Genomic DNA, 16,812 nt, shown 5'->3' with positions numbered 1-16,812 from the left:
GAAGCATTCCTGCTGAACACCATGTAAGGAAATTATATATAATATAAAATATATAATCATATCATTATACAGTATACAGTTACAATATATTGCATATAAGCATATGCAATATATTATATAATATGGAATCCCATTCTGGCTATCATCCTGTTAGGGAAGTTCTGGGAACACTGCTGGCTGACGGGAATAAGAAGAGTGAGCAGAGCAATCACTTTGCAGTCTAAACAATTGAGGCAGAATGCTACAAATGCTCAGTTCACTCCATAAAACTGAGCATTCCCTTCATATTTGCTATCACTGCACTAGATGAGGCAGGGATCCTGCAGAAGGAAAGCAGCATGTAATCATTTAGTTAAAGTTATCTGTAGGTATATGAGTGGTTCTGTCATTTTAAATGCTCGACTTTCTGCTGTGTTTGGTGGTGGGTTGCCTGTCGATCCCAGATGCGCTGAGGCCTTTTTGGATGCAGCTTTGGCAGATCTTTCCCCAAAGCATTTTGGGGAGAGGAAAAAAGGATGTTAGAGCCAGATTTCTTGTTTGCTTTATTGTCTTGCCTTGTTTGCAACTGATTTTTAATGGAAGAAACTGAAATCCCAAAGACCATTTGTTCCTTGTTTTTTATGAGGAAGCAGGAGCTTTTAACTTTTGCAGAGTTGGCACTTGAGTATAGTGAGGATGTATGGAAATGTTTCAAGGTGAAGAGAGCCATAATAAATAGATTATATCTGTAATATATTTGATGAGGAAGAAAGAAACATTTTTTCTCCGTAAGTCTAATTCTTGAAGACAAACTGATTATGCTTATGTTTTCCATAAAACCACTCTAAATCTAATATAAGGAATGCCACTTAATTTCCTAAACTAAACAGGACATTTATTTTTAAAAAATCAAGTGTTCATTATCTACACTTCAACTTATGCCTATAAATTTTGATCCCTGCTCTTAATGATCTCCTTTATGTGTGAGAAATGTAAATATGTTCCTATTTTATATTAATAATCCTCTACATCTAAGCCTCAGAGCAAAACCCAGTCAAGATAAAAGGCTAAAATTATTTTCCACTTCCTCCTGTTTTATGTCTGTTCTCACACTTTTTAAAAGTTGCATTTCTCAGGAGAATAAATTCATAAATCTCTTATGCTTTGGGGAGGGAATACATGTATGTCTTCTATGTCCCACAGTATGACACTATCACTTACAGTAGCTATTTTACTTTGTAAAATCAGCTACAGGGTATTAAGTGAATATCAATATATCAATTGAAATGGACCAGATACTAGTTTTTAGGCAATTTGCTGTTTTAGAAGATGTCAATACCATGAGCAGTGAGTTACTACATTTTTCAAATAGCACTATTTAAAATATGGAAACATTGAATGATTGTTTTAAATTCAAAAGGCTCTTTTGTCATTCTCATGCATGTTTTAGATGAGACGTTTTTCTCCTGAATTGGAAGGAAATGAGATAGTAGCCTGTCTGTTCATAATGTTAGTCACTTTTCCTGGTTACATGCATTTTTAAATGACTGAAATATCTACTTTAAAAAAAAAAAAAAGAGCTAACTTCAGAAGAGCAGGAGTCTGGTTTGCTATTTATCTACCTTAATAGGCAGTATTTCACATGAAAGAATCAGTCTGGCTTCTTGGGAACTAACAGTGACAGGATGCAGGTATCATAAAGTACCATGATTATGTGCCTCCCAGGTATAATTCTGATAACCCCTGAAGGAGTGCTGCAGCCAAGTCTTGTTGGTTTATCAATCTGTAAATTTATTCTCTCTCTTAGACTGTATTTTGAAGCATTTTAGTAAGAAGTTCAAACTTGGCAGTGAAGGAATAATACCCATGTAAATCTGTTTCATAGTTTAACTTCAGTGTGAGTAACAAGACATTTAAACAGATTGTGAAAGTCATTTTTTATTAATGTAGTTTACTTACAGTTTCTTACATTTTAAGTTGAAATGGCTGTAACTCATCTTTTGTGCCTACAAATGAAGACTATTTTAATAATAATCTGCTCCCATGTGACAGAAACATATATTGTCATGTAATCCTTTGTCCAAAGACTCTTGCAATATGTTCTCCAGGCTAAGAAAGTAGAGTTATTACCATTTCATGGTAACTGGGCAAATATTACATGAGATTCCCCATCTAAGTGATCTCTGTGATTTTTCCTTTCACATTCGTCCTGCTGAGTCTTTAATGGGTGTAATTACAAGAGCATTTTAGCTTGGATCAGGAGCACTTAAGCCATTCTGAATTAAATCTCATTATTGTTCCCGCTTGTTTCTCCATGATTCCCATAGCTGGAGCGTGGGGTGGCATTGGTTACAGGAGGAGGCGGTGGAAGCTGGGCTGGGTGAGCACACAGTGTGTGCCTGCATGCAAGGGCTGGCTCCGTGGGACCCCGGGAGTGGCTGGGCTGCTCTCTCTGAAGGGTGCTCAGCCTGAGGCCATGGGGTCTTCAGTGCCATAATAATCCTAAGTGAGACATACAGCAATGCTGGCATCCAAATTGGAGTGATCCAGCTGGAATTCTGTTGCTCCACTGCGGCTCCAGCTCGGGAGTTGTCCGCTGCCTTCCCTTGTGCAGCCTTATGCTGGGTGTGCACAGTGAGAGGTGCCGTGCCTCCCAGCAGTGGTGGGAGCCCAGGAGCTGTCAGATGTCTCCTTGTGTGCTGACGTTACACCCAAGTTGCTCACAAGGCACTGCCATCCCCATGGGGCAAGAAGCACTAATAATGTGAGTCCACGGAGATGCCCTATGTGTACCACCTGGCCAGAGTACTGAAAGCTTTGGAGCTCCATGCTGTCAGTTAAGAGTATATTGATCAGTATTTTGTTTTTGTCTCTCCACAGTCACCAATTATAACAATGTGGTAGAAGCAAACTCAGATTCAGATGATGAAGATAAATTGCATATAGTGGAAGAGGAAAGTGTAACAGATGCAGCAGACTGTGATGCTAGTGTGCCAGAAGATGACTTGCCAACAGACCATATAGTATTACCAGAAAACAGTGAAAGAGAAGGGAGTACAAAGAGTTGCTGGGAAGATGAAGGTATGTTCATTTCCACTGATGATACTGTGTTGAGAAAGTTTTCTAAAATGAAGATTCAAGAGAATTTTTTTTGGTCACATTATTACTGAAATAACATGTAATATTCACAATCAAAAAAGAGGTTTTATAACGTATTTATTATACCATACTTCATGTTCTTCATTTATGATTTGAAGCAGATTCAGAGGTGGATTAATTCCATTTGCACTGTTTAACAGGAGCTTCCAGTGTGTAGATGCAGCATTCCAAAGGCTGATTAGAGACTAGTTACTTTATCTTTGTTTTTTCAAGTTTTTGCCTGACAGATCTCTGCCATAGCTCCCTGTAAGATTCAGGATTAGTTCAGCTTGGGGAGTAAGCAGGAAACAAAGAAACATGGAAAAAAGAAAATTCAGATGTTAATTTCTCTTTTTCCTTGTAAAATGCAGGCAGAAAAACTAACTTTCGATTACTAGTTTTAGAATTGGCTATGTAAGTCTTAATGAATCTTTATTTTGAAAACACTGGAAGGAGGTAAATGCTGCACATATTATGCAGCAGGTTTAGAAGCTGAAAATTTTAAGCAGACAGGAAATGGGACTTTTTTTACTGTGGAATCGGATACTGAGTTTCATAATATCGCACAGCATGCTTACTTTTGAGCCAAATTGGGATAAATGCATAAATTAGTGGAATTTATTGTGGAATTTGGCCTTAATGCCCTGAAAGATACAGAATGTTTTCCAGCATATCCCTGTTTGTATCTGAACTCCAGCCACAATTCCTAGCATCCACCTTTTAACACTGGTGGTTTAATACACGGTACATGACCTCACATCTAAATAAACGGAAAGCAGTCATATGGTCCCTAACTGCAGTCCAGCTGAGAGAGAGCAGCTGAGAGTTCAAAGAATAGCATCAGCTCAGCCTGTTTTTACATAGCTGCTATTGCCAAGGTATGCTGTGCAGGGAAATGAGTATTTTGGAGCTAAATTATTAGGTAGGTAATTTTCTTAGTTTTCCTGTAATGTCTTTGCTCTCCTGCAGGCTGTGTCTATCAGAAGTTATGGTTACATTAAAATGGGCTCTGTGTAGGCTGGAACCCTTCAAGCATAGATGTAGGAAACCTGAAAAGGGGAGGGAAGAAGAGCACTGGCTCACAGACATTTGGGCCCAAGACCTCTTGTACTGGACATTTCCTGGAGATGTACCCATCACACAGCATCTCGGGCAACTTTCTGGGGGTTTTCAGGGCTCTAGACATGTGATTGCATCATTTTTGACTCCTTATGTCAAATGTACCATTTTTAACCTTTAACATTTTTTTTGCTAAAATTCTAAATTCTATGTAATTTTAAATTCTACTGTGGGTGTACATTTGCAATGTAGGCAATGTTTCTCTACTTTGGAGTTTGCAAATGAAGATGGAATTTCATTGGTAGCCAGACAAAAGATTAATCAATTGCCATCCAGGCTTGCTCAACAACCACAAATTTCTTCTGTAAAAATTATGTATTCTGAAGCCTCTTTTGTAGCAGTCTGGAGGGTTTTTTTAATTTTATAATTAGGGGTTTTTAAATAAATCATTTAAATTTCTGACTACACGAGAAAAGTGAAGGCTACATTAGGTTTTATGGAGCTTTGATTTGCTAGGGTAGAGTACTGTTTACTCTTTTGATAGCTTTCCTAGAAGGAAAGATATGAGCTGAAAATCATATCATCAGTCTTGGTTGCATGTTTGAAATAAGAAGAGAGAGGTACTGAATACATGATCTCTCTCATACAGGGAAAGGTACTGGGGTAGATGGTGTCCAACCATCTTCAAGATTGGTGATTATCTTTAGAAAATATATTCTCCAGCAGTTTTAGTAAGTTGTGTTTCATCAGTAAAGTAGTACTCAGTAGTTCTGGGTTTAGCTGAACTTGACAGAATGAGTTTTTTGCATATTTATTCTGTTCCCAAATTGCCAAGAATAGAAGCAACACACATAACATTTCTTTATCAGATTAGTTTCCTTCCGTTTCCAGTCATTCTAACTGAAATTTCTGAAAGACCCTAGGAACAGGTGTTTTAAATATAAGGTGTGTTTCTCAAGAGGTTTAACTGAAACAGTCCTACGGGTTTAAAAAAGTGAACCACGTGTATCCTGTACAAGTTGTTGACAGTGTGCCAGCATTCATGTGTGCAATGATTCTCTAATATGATTTTTCTTTAGTTAGAAGCAAAAGCTATGCTACAATTAAAAGAAAAAAAAAAGCAGGAATTAAATGTACTGTATTAAAGCTCTTTAAAAAGCATTATTATGTACTGTGAGTATTTAGCAAACCTGGAGGTCTCAGGACTGGAACTAAGGTATCTTTGAAAATGATATAAATATGTTTTGTGTTTAAGCTCTTTCTGGAATTCAAAAATTCCTTTAAGTCATCAAATTTTAGGTTGAGCCTATATGCTCAAAAGTGTGTTCTGACATTTAACGTGTTGTATGGCCTCTTTTTGATCAAAAAGCAAGCAACCAGTCAATACTGCAAGCTGTAAATAGTGCTTGTTACATGAGTATCAGAAAATTAGCCCTGAAGAATTTAAATTAGAAACTCTCTTGATGGGCTTTGGAATTTATTTCCTTCTCTGCAGATAAAGACTGCAGTGGAAATTTCAGTGAAGTTTGTCTTTCTGCCTACAGCTAAAATTTCCACTTCGCTAGTGGTTTCGATTTGATCAGTTATCTTAGCCCTGCATAGATCTTTACTGTCAGCCAATGACAGTAGTTGTCAGGCATGTTTGCTGCTAGTTAACACTGGTCCCTGTCATCTGAAAATCATCAGCATTTAACCCTGGGAAACCCCACTGTGTCTGTAAGCAGTAGCTCATAAACAGTGATGAGATGTAGAAGTTCAAGAACCTGTTTTACAACTGTCTGGTATGTCCAGCTCTAATACCAGGATGCATATTCATGACCTAGATGCTATTTGTGGAGACCTCTATTTAAGCTGTCATTTAGCAGGTAGCTTGAATTTCCTCTGGAACTCAGAGCTGTGACTTCTGCTTGGTTGAACAGTGTCTTAATATCTGTTCCCCCATCATCACATCCCATTCTGTTGCTTCCCAGCATCTGCATTTGCTGTGGGATAACTGGACTTCTGAGGGCACGATTGCAATGTTGCCTTTTTCTTGGAACATACATAGCTATAAGGATGGATATCTACTTAATATTTTCCAAATTATTAATTATTCCTACAGCATTTCCCTGTGGAAAAGGGTTTCCCCCTGTCTTATACCCTACTTTTAGCTGTTGGGAAGACACAGTACCAAACAGAGGTTAGGATTATTAGAATTGAGAGGGGGTTTAACTTCACTGAGATTAATCTATAATGCCATAAATTCCTTGACGTTCCCTTGGGAAGCATAACTTTTATTTGTACTGAAGCCAGTGAAATTTACTGGAGTCACTATAATTTAAATTTCCAGAGTAATAACTTACTGATATACCCCCCCTCATGTAGACTCTATTTCATAATGGAGAAAAATCACAAACCCTCTTTAAAGGCAAACAGTGGGTTGGCATCATGTTTGATTTTAAGAAATTAAATTTTGGGTTTAAATTTGCATTGCATCCAGTCATCCATCTTACAGACTCTGGACAAAGTCTGGTACCATGAGCCAAGAATGTAATTAGTTCACAATCCAGAACTGACCAATAAAATACAGGCTGTTTGAGTTTGTAGGGGTTTTTGAATTGTTTTTTTTTCAGATGTCAATTGAAATTAAAGTAAGATTTAAGAGTTACAGTTTCCTTTTAAACACATTTCTTGTTTAAAGCAAGAAAAGTGTTTAAATTGTCACTATTTGCAGATACCTTGGGTATGTGGGCTTTGATCAAAGTAGGCAGAATTATCAAGCATTTCCTTTGAGGAAGCGGGTACTATTTGAGAACTTAAAAGTTCTCCTAGGATTTATCATCTTCCACATAAAGGAGAAATTGGGTTCTCTTGTAGTTAAAAATCTGGAATGTTCTGGGCTTTTGATTTGCCAAGCTGAAGGATTTTTCCTGCACTGAAGTAGAGTGAAGCAAGGTAAATAGAAGTGTAATAGTTGCCATTTCAGATCAGGGCAACTGTGTGCTCTAACCTTCAGCATCACCTTTTTCTGCAGTGTAGGTCTGAGGCATCCAAAGTTTCCATAATGAAACTATGAAATAACGCTTTAGTTTCACATATATTAGGGTAGCATAGTACTGATAAAGAGCAAACCAAGCAACACAGCTTTCCTATGTACTTCTGTCATAAACCAGGTACTGACAGAAATATCAGCAGTGGCTTTTCCTTTGGGAACTTCTCAGTCCGTGATACCCAATGAACCAAAATAAAGAACAACTTGGCCATTTATTGATTTGAACCAACAAGCTGTAGTGAGTTAACACTTCCATGCTGCATCTTTGAAGGCTGCAGCTCAGCAGAGCTGGCAGAGCTGGGGCAGCAGGTTGTCTGTGCAGCGTTGGTTCTGCAGACTCATACCGAGTATTGGAATCGATATGTGAAGCATATCTGTAGTGTGCAGTTGTTCTGAAGGGGGAGCACTTGTTTAAAATCCTTTTTTTTGTTTAAGCAATCACAGCCTTAAGTGGTTTCCAGATGATTTGCAAGAAAGAGAACACATTAGGTTGCTGTTTGCAGACATTACCAGCAAATTATCAATCATTTCTGAAAACCGCTAATTGGAGAAAATAATGTAACTGCGTTTGTTTTATGATGTTCTGATTTCTGGAAATAATATTCCAGTGTATCAGATGGCTGCATTTGTAGATGCGGTCATCAAGCTGACTCTGGATTTGCTGGTGAAACACATTGTCCATGTCTTTACCTCCCTTCACATAATGGTCAGTGTTTAGTATTGCTTCCTTTTAAGGTTTGCTTTCCTTAAGTATGAAATACCTTTGTGGCTCAACTGATCACACACTGCTGAAATAATGTGCCATCCATATTTTTGAAAGAACATTGTGTTTAAACGCACTCTTCTAAACAATACAGAAATGGAAAGCACTGCTGAAGAAATAACTCAAGTATATTAAGCTGGTCTGCATGTGGCTTTTGTTGTTGTTTTGTGGGGTTTTCTTAAAATGTTCATTCTTTTTGTGAAATGTGCTATTTCAGCTGGAAAAGAAAGAAAGGAAATCCTGGGGCCTGAAGCTCAAACAGATGAAATTGGATGTACAGGTATTTCTTTGTTAATCTGAGTCCCTTATACATAAAGTGCTATTGAATTTTGGTTAGGTGAGTATCATTCTGAAATCTTTGGAATTCTCCCACCTCTGTTTATAAAACTGCTTTGCTTTTCCATGCTACAGGTATTAAACTGTAAACAGTGTTTTAGCTGAGGAAAATAATCTGGGCACCTTTTGGTGGCCAGGATCCAGAGGTGTAGGTGACCAGTGACACAAAGCAGCCCTCCCTCCCTCCCTCCCCAGGACTGATCACAGAGCTCCAGCAGCACCATGTCTCCAAAGGAAATAACTGGGAGTAGCAATGATCTTGTATGTAGGTGTACCCATCAACAGGTAGTGTTTTAAACTATGAAAAAATATATAAAAATAAACTTAAGCTAATACTGTATTTTATTATCAATTCCTCTGTTTGTACTGATTACACAGAAAGCAAAATAAAATGTGTACTTCAGTTTCAGACTCAAACAAAAACAGATGGTTTGTTATTTTTTCTAGTTCTCTGCTTGACAAAAGATTAATATATATCACATCTAACTTTTTAAAGTTGTTTGGGGGTTTATTTAATGCCCTTACTAGATAGGTAGATAATATTAGAGTAAGTCTTATTTAAAAGCAAACCCCTATCTAAACATTGATATATTTTAAACTCTAGATTCACACATTCTTTTCAATTCCTATAAAGTCAGTTCTCTCCACATAAATGTGGAGAGCTGCATTATTCATTGCATTACACTCTACATGTGAGAGACTGCCTCATGTCATAAAAAGATTGTGTCAAATTGTAAATTGAGTATATGACTTCACACTGAGATGAATCATAAAACTTCTCTTTCCTATTAAAAATATACTCCACATTAATAGTGGAGAACATCTGTCATGATTTAGGGTTCTGCAGGCAGAGCTTTCACAGAATGTTCCACCATGGTAAAAATAAACTCTATGAACAATGTATTTAGGGAAATACTTGGTATCAAATATTTATCATACGTGCATTAAGTAAAATATTTACTTTATTATTTGCTATTTTGCAATGCAGTTGATCACTGGGTTTTTCTCTTTAAGTTTTTAACTGGAAAATATTGAAGCTTGTTAACTAGATCTGAAGCCTTTTTGGTAGCCATTTCCAACACCAGAGAGCAAGCCAGTCAGAGTTCAAGTTTGCTGCATTTTTCTGGCCAGCTTGTTATTGAGTTTAAATATCTTCTTTGTGCTAATGAACAGTTATAAATAACATTAAAAATTGTGTCTTGAAGGCAGCAAAGGTACTTTTGCAAAGACAGGAGCCAAGATGGTAAACTGACCTTCCAACTACAAGGCCTAAATCATAATTAATGTTGCATTTAAGGTTTTTTTGGAAATTGATAAGAACAGCTAAATCTGAAATGATAAAAATGCACTGAGTTAAAGAGGCAAACTGTGTTTAGTCAAGTTTTTAAATATCATTATGCTACCAGTTCTTTTAAAATGTGGCATAATCTGGCATCTTAAAGGGCTTGACCTACACTAGTATCTGTAAAGAGTTTTTAAATCCTTGGCTAGAGGGAGATTTGGTAATGTAAATTACTGAATCTCATTTATGTTCTTTTTAAACTTAATTTTGTATCTTGTGGCTTGCTTTTCATGCTTAGTAAAAGAAGATGAATGTGATTCTGATGCAGAAAATGAGCAAAACCATGACCCTAATGTTGAAGAATTCCTTCAACAAGAAGATACAGCTGTTATCTACCCTGAAGCACCTGAGGAGGACCAGAGACAAGGCACGCCAGAAGCTAGTGGTCAGGATGAAAATGGTAAATATGTCACCAGTTCAGTTCTTATGGAATCAGTTGTACTCACTACTTGACCTAAAACTTCTGCTATACTTAAGACAGCAGAATGCATGTACACATAACTATAGAGGAAAAAACTTTAGTTAAATAATTATAAGAGGATGGGATCATCATGCAAAAAACATTGCCACTTGTTTTTGTGAAACAAGACATGCACTGGGATTCTGTTGTATGAGTACCTAAATGATAACCTCAAGTCATTGAAAAGAAAATTTCAAGCTTTCATAAATCCATTCAACATCCTTATATGAAAGAACAGAATAAACATTTATTAAATATAATAGATGTAAAGCAAAATAGTACAGTTCTATATAAGAATAACTTAAGAATAGTTATAACGTGTTTCTTTCCTTTTTTATCTTTCTAAACAAAGCTCCCAAAAGGATCTATTAGATAGAATTTCTTTTATTGGGTAGCCAGTCTATGACAGGCTTTTGGGTTTGGCTTCTTTGCCTGAAAAGACAGCAGTGGAGAAAAAAACCAGCATTGTTCATACAAAAACATCTATGTGAAAAAATAATGGCCTGTTGTTATTTTTAGGTAGATCTGGTTTTTTTTCTCTGAGAAAGTTTCATGCTTAAGGTGTTCTGAGTGAGATGAGAAGTTACACTTCGTTCATTTCTTCGTCATGAAATATTTGAAGGCAAATGCTGTTCAGATTGGTTTTGCATTCTGTGTGTTTTCTTAATTGTTCAGCTTAGATTGCTTGTGATAGTTGGAGTATTTATGATTTTTCAGTAAAAAGTAACATCTTACATAAATGGTTAGAATTTGTTGTGTTCTAGTCATTTTAAAAAATGTATATAACTGAACAGATAAATGTCATTGTAGCAGTAGTACTGTACTGGAGTCTAAGGGAGAGCAGTGAAAGAAGTAAAGATAATCTTTTTGTTCTTCTGCTCCAGAGATTTTATGCTATTAGAAATTTTACTTTAAAAAGTGCATTCATTAATTTAAGATTTTAATATGTGGTTGCAGTGGCGCATATTGTCAAGTTAGTTTTGCAGACTTGCCATATGATTTCCATGTAATCATTAAAAATACACATTTGTATTAATCATTTAAATTGGACCTATCCCAGTAACTTCACAGAGAAGCATTCTGAAGATCACAATGCTGAATAATAGTGTTTAGTGTTTTAATCATTTTGGAACAGAAAATGCCAAAAATATAGTGACATTTGGTAAAGGTATGTGCTTCCAAACTGGGTTACTGGACAAGAGAAGCGACAGAGTCAGAGTTTTTAGTGATTTTGGGAAACCGTTGTCATTTCTCCATTTCCTCCAATGGAAATAGAATATAAATTAACATGCTTTTGACATTTCTACTGAGTTATATTTGTCTGAAATTGAGTACTCTTTATGTCAGATGAGTTGAATTATAGATGGTAAAAAGAGAATTGAAAGGAGGCATACTTGTTCTTCACATGTGGGGATGGCTTCATTTTTTCAGTTAAACCAGGAGAAACGGAAATTGATAGAACAACAAAAAATCCCTGTGGATAGGGGTTACCTTGATTGTTACTGTAACAAGTGTAAAAGGACCTATATAACAGAAAAAGTGGTGATTTTTAGTAATAAGGAAAAGTGGTTTGACTCTACTTTTCACTGTTGCAAGAACAGTGGCACATTCAGTAAAAATAAAGTTGGTAAATTCCACACAAACAGAATGAATTGCTACTTCGTGGAACATATAATCAATCTGAGGTGATAACTGCTGGAAGAGGTCATGAAGGTAAATAATTCAGAGGTACTTTCTAAAGTACTGGTTCATTTTATGAGTATTAATAATTCTTACGGTTCTGAAACTTAAAATGACAGCGTGTACAAATGTGCCCCTTGTGCATCAGAGCATAAAATGTTAATCAGTAAAGACCTTCCACCTTTCTCATGCTCAGCACAGTGCATAGAAGCCTCCTTGCAACATTTGCTTCCTGCTTGTCTTGAAGCACGGAAGACTAGCATGGTCATTGGAGTGTATCATACCTATAAATTGATGGTTTGATCAAATACAGGAAACCCTGCATTTATTTGAACATACCTTCATCAATTTATAAAGAAATTTTTTTTTCAGTCCTTTAAAAAATAAATTTTTCAAGGATAGAATGAGTTACTATGTGGAGGGCTAAACATATGCTGATAAGAAGGGATGGAGTTAAAACTTTATAAATGGTGACTTCTTGAAATAGACTTGTGAAATTAATACTTAGCTTCAATCTGGTTTCACTTTTCCCTGTACTAATACAGAAGTACTTCATGAAAGCCAGCAAAAGAGATTCCATCGATCACATTAGACTCATATGTATGTCCTTATGTTTGATATCTCTACTTTCTGTTCTGCAGACAGTATGCCCTACTAACATGTACTTACCTGTGAATCACAGAATGGTTTGGGTTGGAAAGGACCTTTAAAGGTCATCTAGGTCCAACCCCTCTGAAATGAGCTGGGACATCTTCAAGTTTATCAGGTTGCTCAGAACCCTGTCCAGCCTGGTCTTGAATGTTTCCAGGGATGGGGCATTTACCACCCCTGTGGGCAATCTGTTCAAGTGTTTTACCACCCTTATCACAAAAAATCTCTTCCTTATATCTAGTCTCAATCTACTCTCTTTTGGTTTAAAACCATTCCCCCTAGTCCTATCAGCATATTGTGCTGACTCTCTCCAGTGTACACTGGGGCAGCCATACCATAGTGCAGGAGATTGCATAATACCTGTGCAAAAATCTAAATTATCACTAGTCCTTCTCTGAAACAGATGGAGCTTCCAGCAGCTGCATGCTTTCTTACAGCAATAGCTGTAAATGCAAAGCCTGTTTGTTGCTGGTAATAAGTTTGGAAATTGTTGATTTAAATCTGGTGCATTGTCTGTCCTGTGTAGGAACACCTGATGCGTTTTCCCAGCTGCTCACGTGCCCGTACTGTGATCGAGGGTACAAGCGTTTCACCTCTCTGAAGGAACACATTAAATACCGCCATGAAAAAAACGAAGATAACTTCAGTTGCTCCTTGTGCAGTTACACATTTGCGTACAGAACGCAGCTCGACCGCCACATGACATCACACAAATCAGGAAGAGATCCAGTAAGTGGCCTTGGAATTAAGGGTTTATTGTCCTCTGTAGCAGCGCTGTGATTTGTTATATGGGCAGAAATGTACAGAGTGGGTAAGCTGTTCACAGCAGAATATCTGTGTGCTGATGGTCCAGTCCCAGAGCACACACTCAAGCTTGCTGCCCAAGTCAGGCCTTTTCTGTAGCTGTCGAAGACTGAGATCTCAATTCCTGTTTTCATTCATCTAGGCAGTTGTTTTCAGAAGTGCTTTATTACATTTATAGGTAATTTGTTGTTTTTTTCTATTCGTTGGACTAAAAATTGTGTAAAAATTATGACTCAAATCTAATTGCAAATCTTTAATGAAATACTTCCTTTTTTTTTCTTAAATCCTGTTTGGATCATTTGCAATTTACTGTAGCATTTTTGCCTTTAAGGAACAAACCTTTCCATTGCTTGAATTGTGAGGTACAGTTTTTAAATGAAATTCATGCTATAAGAAAATTTACAAATAATTAGTCTGTAAAATAAGGTGTTTCAGTACTAAATGAAGCGACATAAAAAGCTAAAGATGTTATGAGCTTCTTTTCTCTGGTTCATGGACTGACCTGAGGGCATGGTTCCCTGAAATGTCTTCCATGAGTTAGCCATCTGATCACTACAGATCCTGAGATTCTGTTCTCCTGTCCCTCTTCTTTTCTTTTTTTATCCCCACAATGTCGCATCATCCATCGCCAGCACATGCTTCCATAGCTTATCAGAGGCACTCTGAGGCTCAGGAACCAAGTGAAACAGTCAGGAATTATGCAGAGAGAAAACCATACAGATTTTCCACCACCAGCTTAAAGAGGTTTGGAGATGTTTTCTTCTGAGGACAGACTAGAAAGATTGATACTCTCCAGAAACGAAACAGGAGACAAATACAACAGAAAGACGCAAAACAGAATGTGAAAGTAAAGGTAGTTCCACCATTTCTGGTAGCACCAAACCAACAGATCTTTTGTTAAAAGGCTGAAAGGCTGTAGCCCAGAGTAAAGGAGATGCTTTTTTACACATTGGCTATTAACCTCCATCCTACAAAGTACCACCAAGTCCAGCAATTTAAAGGGCTTAAAAATTTATTATACATTTCTATATCTAAGTGTTCACATTCACAGGTCAATTAAAAAGGTACAAGAAGTATCAGTCATCCTGCTGCAAGGATTTTATTTTCTCACAAGCTTTGGAATAACCTCACCAGCATATTCTGGTGTGGCAGTTCTTTTTTATTCAAATATGCTTCCCATTAACAATTAATTTCTGTTTCACTTCCTTTTTGGCTCTGCTTCTACTTGAAAAGTTACTTTCGTCTTATATACATCTTCTATTTCTAACTATAAAGTCTATGAATGCTATTTATATAATGCTTTTTTGTGGGCTACCACATTTGTTTTCAGTCTTTTCAGTTACAAGCCTAAAACCAGAAGAATAAGGTAGTTGAGGGAGATGGAAGCCTTTCTCATTCTTGCATGTAGTTTGAATGAAAAAATAAAAAATACCAAGTGAGTAAACACTCTCAGAGGAATTGCTAAAAAGGGAAGCTTAAATTGTATTCCCGTAGATATGTTTTAATGGATTTATACTTTTGAAGGCACAATTGTATTTGATTAATGTTGTTTCTAGGAGGTATCTGGAACTCAGTATTACACCTGTTTAAGTGTGTTCTTTTCTCTCAAGCCATAACCAGAATTAAAACTACAATAGTTTAGATGCTTGGCAAATTTGAAATACTTATTTGTTTAGGTTATTATCACAAAGTTGTCATGTCTTCAAAATTGGCTGCATATACATGATTACATCATTTGTGTAATGGAAAATGAACTTTTGTCCTTAGTAAAACATAGACCTCCTGGTTGTGGATCTTAAACAGCTGCATGTTTAAAACTTGATGTCTTATTCTAAAAGAACTTCACCTGACAATAGATTATTTGGATAACTTGGTTAGCTGGTAATGTCCATCATGTGACAGTTTTGTAATTGTTCTGTACAAAGAAGCAACGAGCAAAGATAAAATCTAGTGTAGTGAAGGCAGTGGAAGGGGTACCTGCACACTGGACCTCCTTCTGAGCCAGGGAGAGGTGTGCAAAACTTCTGCTCCAGCAGAGAGCTGAGAGCCATCCTGCACCTTCTCCTTCATCCCTCCCTCCTCCCCATGCTCCTCATGGCTCCCTTGGCTGCTCCTACACCACTAACAGTTGGTAGGAGGTGATGCTGCATATGTGTCGTCTGACTCCACATGTGAAGCACCAGAAGAGATGCTGAAGTGTGAAAAAGTGCTTCTTATATTTGTTTTAATTTTTTTCTCATCAATTTATGAAGCACCTGTAGGTAGTCTTTCAGAATTTTGCAGTGTTGTGCACACTGCTGAAAAATGGCAGTTCTTAGAGACTGTGGTCAAACCATCTGTGAAAAACCCCTGATACACCTGTAATTTCTGTCTTCCAAATAACTTTTGAGGATTCTCATTAATTAGTTTTGTTCTCTGGTGTGAGAGGGGTGGGCTTCAGTCCTAAGCATAGTAAACATTTGATGCAGGGATGTATTAGTGGCTAGTTACAGACCTTAATGCTGATGGTTCTTCTTTCAGTCCTTGAAGGAGTGCAAAGGAATGTTCTTTGAATATTGCAGTTAATTCTCTAATGAGGCTTTAACAGTGCTGAAATGGGGAAAAACGTTTGAATCTGAGAAAATGAAGGTGAAAGTATTACAGGTGGTACTTTGGAGAAGTGTTATGAGTTCTCAGTTACTTTTAAAGAAGATCCTTCAAAGTATTTCTGACAAAGTCCCAGATATATAAAACAGTATTACAAGAGACAGCAAGAAAGCTGAACAGAGAGTTACAAATATAAGAAGCTAAGGCAAAATAGATTTGGAAACACTACGTAGCAGAAAGCTTAAAGCACCTTATAGCTAGGATCAGGAAAACAGGAAAACTCATTAAAAATTTGGTAAGCAGAGTGTGGACTTCCATGCCTTAGAAATAGAATATTAGATTTAAAGACTGGAGCAGAATCATTTCTGACAGATTGAATACATGCACTGATACTTAGTATGAATATTTATGTCATCCAGGACCTGCAGTAACTGTATATATCCTGAGATCTGTTAGCTTGTATAATCTCAAGTCAAATGGTACTAACTGATCCTTGGCAGGCTTAAGTAAATCTTGACATGGTCCCCTAGACTCAGTGCAGTTGGATCATTAAAGTGAAATGCAGTGAGTCAGCCACAATATTTTAGAACATCATCTTCAAGGGACTTAGTTAAATGGAGCTGAAAAGCCATGTGAACTAGCAAAAGACAGCTGACAAACCCCGGAACGAGGGTCACATGCTAATCAGGATAAGCTGGAGTAGAGACCTCACTGCAGAGCCCAGGAGGAGGCAGGAAGCTGCCCACCCTGAGCAGGGTGGGAGCAGAATCTGCTGAAAGGTAAAATCTGCAGCTCAACCAAATGCTTATCCCAAGGGAACCGTTGAATTAGAGTATTGGGAAGTAATTTAGATTATCTTATTTCAATTTGTCTTCTGTTAGCATTTGTAACATATAAAGGAGGACAGGGAGTAGAACAGGAAGGGTTGATAATTTGGACAGCATATCTCATTGCAAGAGTTCAGACTTTCATCCAGCAACCTG

At 37.1% G+C, this 16,812-nt stretch overlaps 1 protein-coding gene across 1 annotated transcript in view; it reads left to right on the top strand.

Annotated features, from left to right (window-relative positions):
• The window catches only part of ZEB1 (zinc finger E-box binding homeobox 1), a 124,233-nt gene that overhangs the window by 96,291 nt on the left and 11,130 nt on the right, over window positions 1–16,812 (top strand). The window contains exons 2-5 of the mRNA XM_032100419.1: window positions 2,860–3,060; window positions 8,188–8,250; window positions 9,887–10,048; window positions 12,966–13,168. Coding sequence (XP_031956310.1) covers window positions 2,860–3,060; window positions 8,188–8,250; window positions 9,887–10,048; window positions 12,966–13,168 — 629 coding nt within the window. The remainder of the gene's footprint in view (window positions 1–2,859; window positions 3,061–8,187; window positions 8,251–9,886; window positions 10,049–12,965; window positions 13,169–16,812) is intronic.

The sequence above is a fragment of the Corvus moneduloides genome, chromosome 1 (assembly GCF_009650955.1).
Source record: "Corvus moneduloides isolate bCorMon1 chromosome 1, bCorMon1.pri, whole genome shotgun sequence".
NCBI lineage: Eukaryota > Metazoa > Chordata > Aves > Passeriformes > Corvidae > Corvus > Corvus moneduloides.
This window is presented reverse-complemented; position numbering and strand designations above follow the sequence as displayed.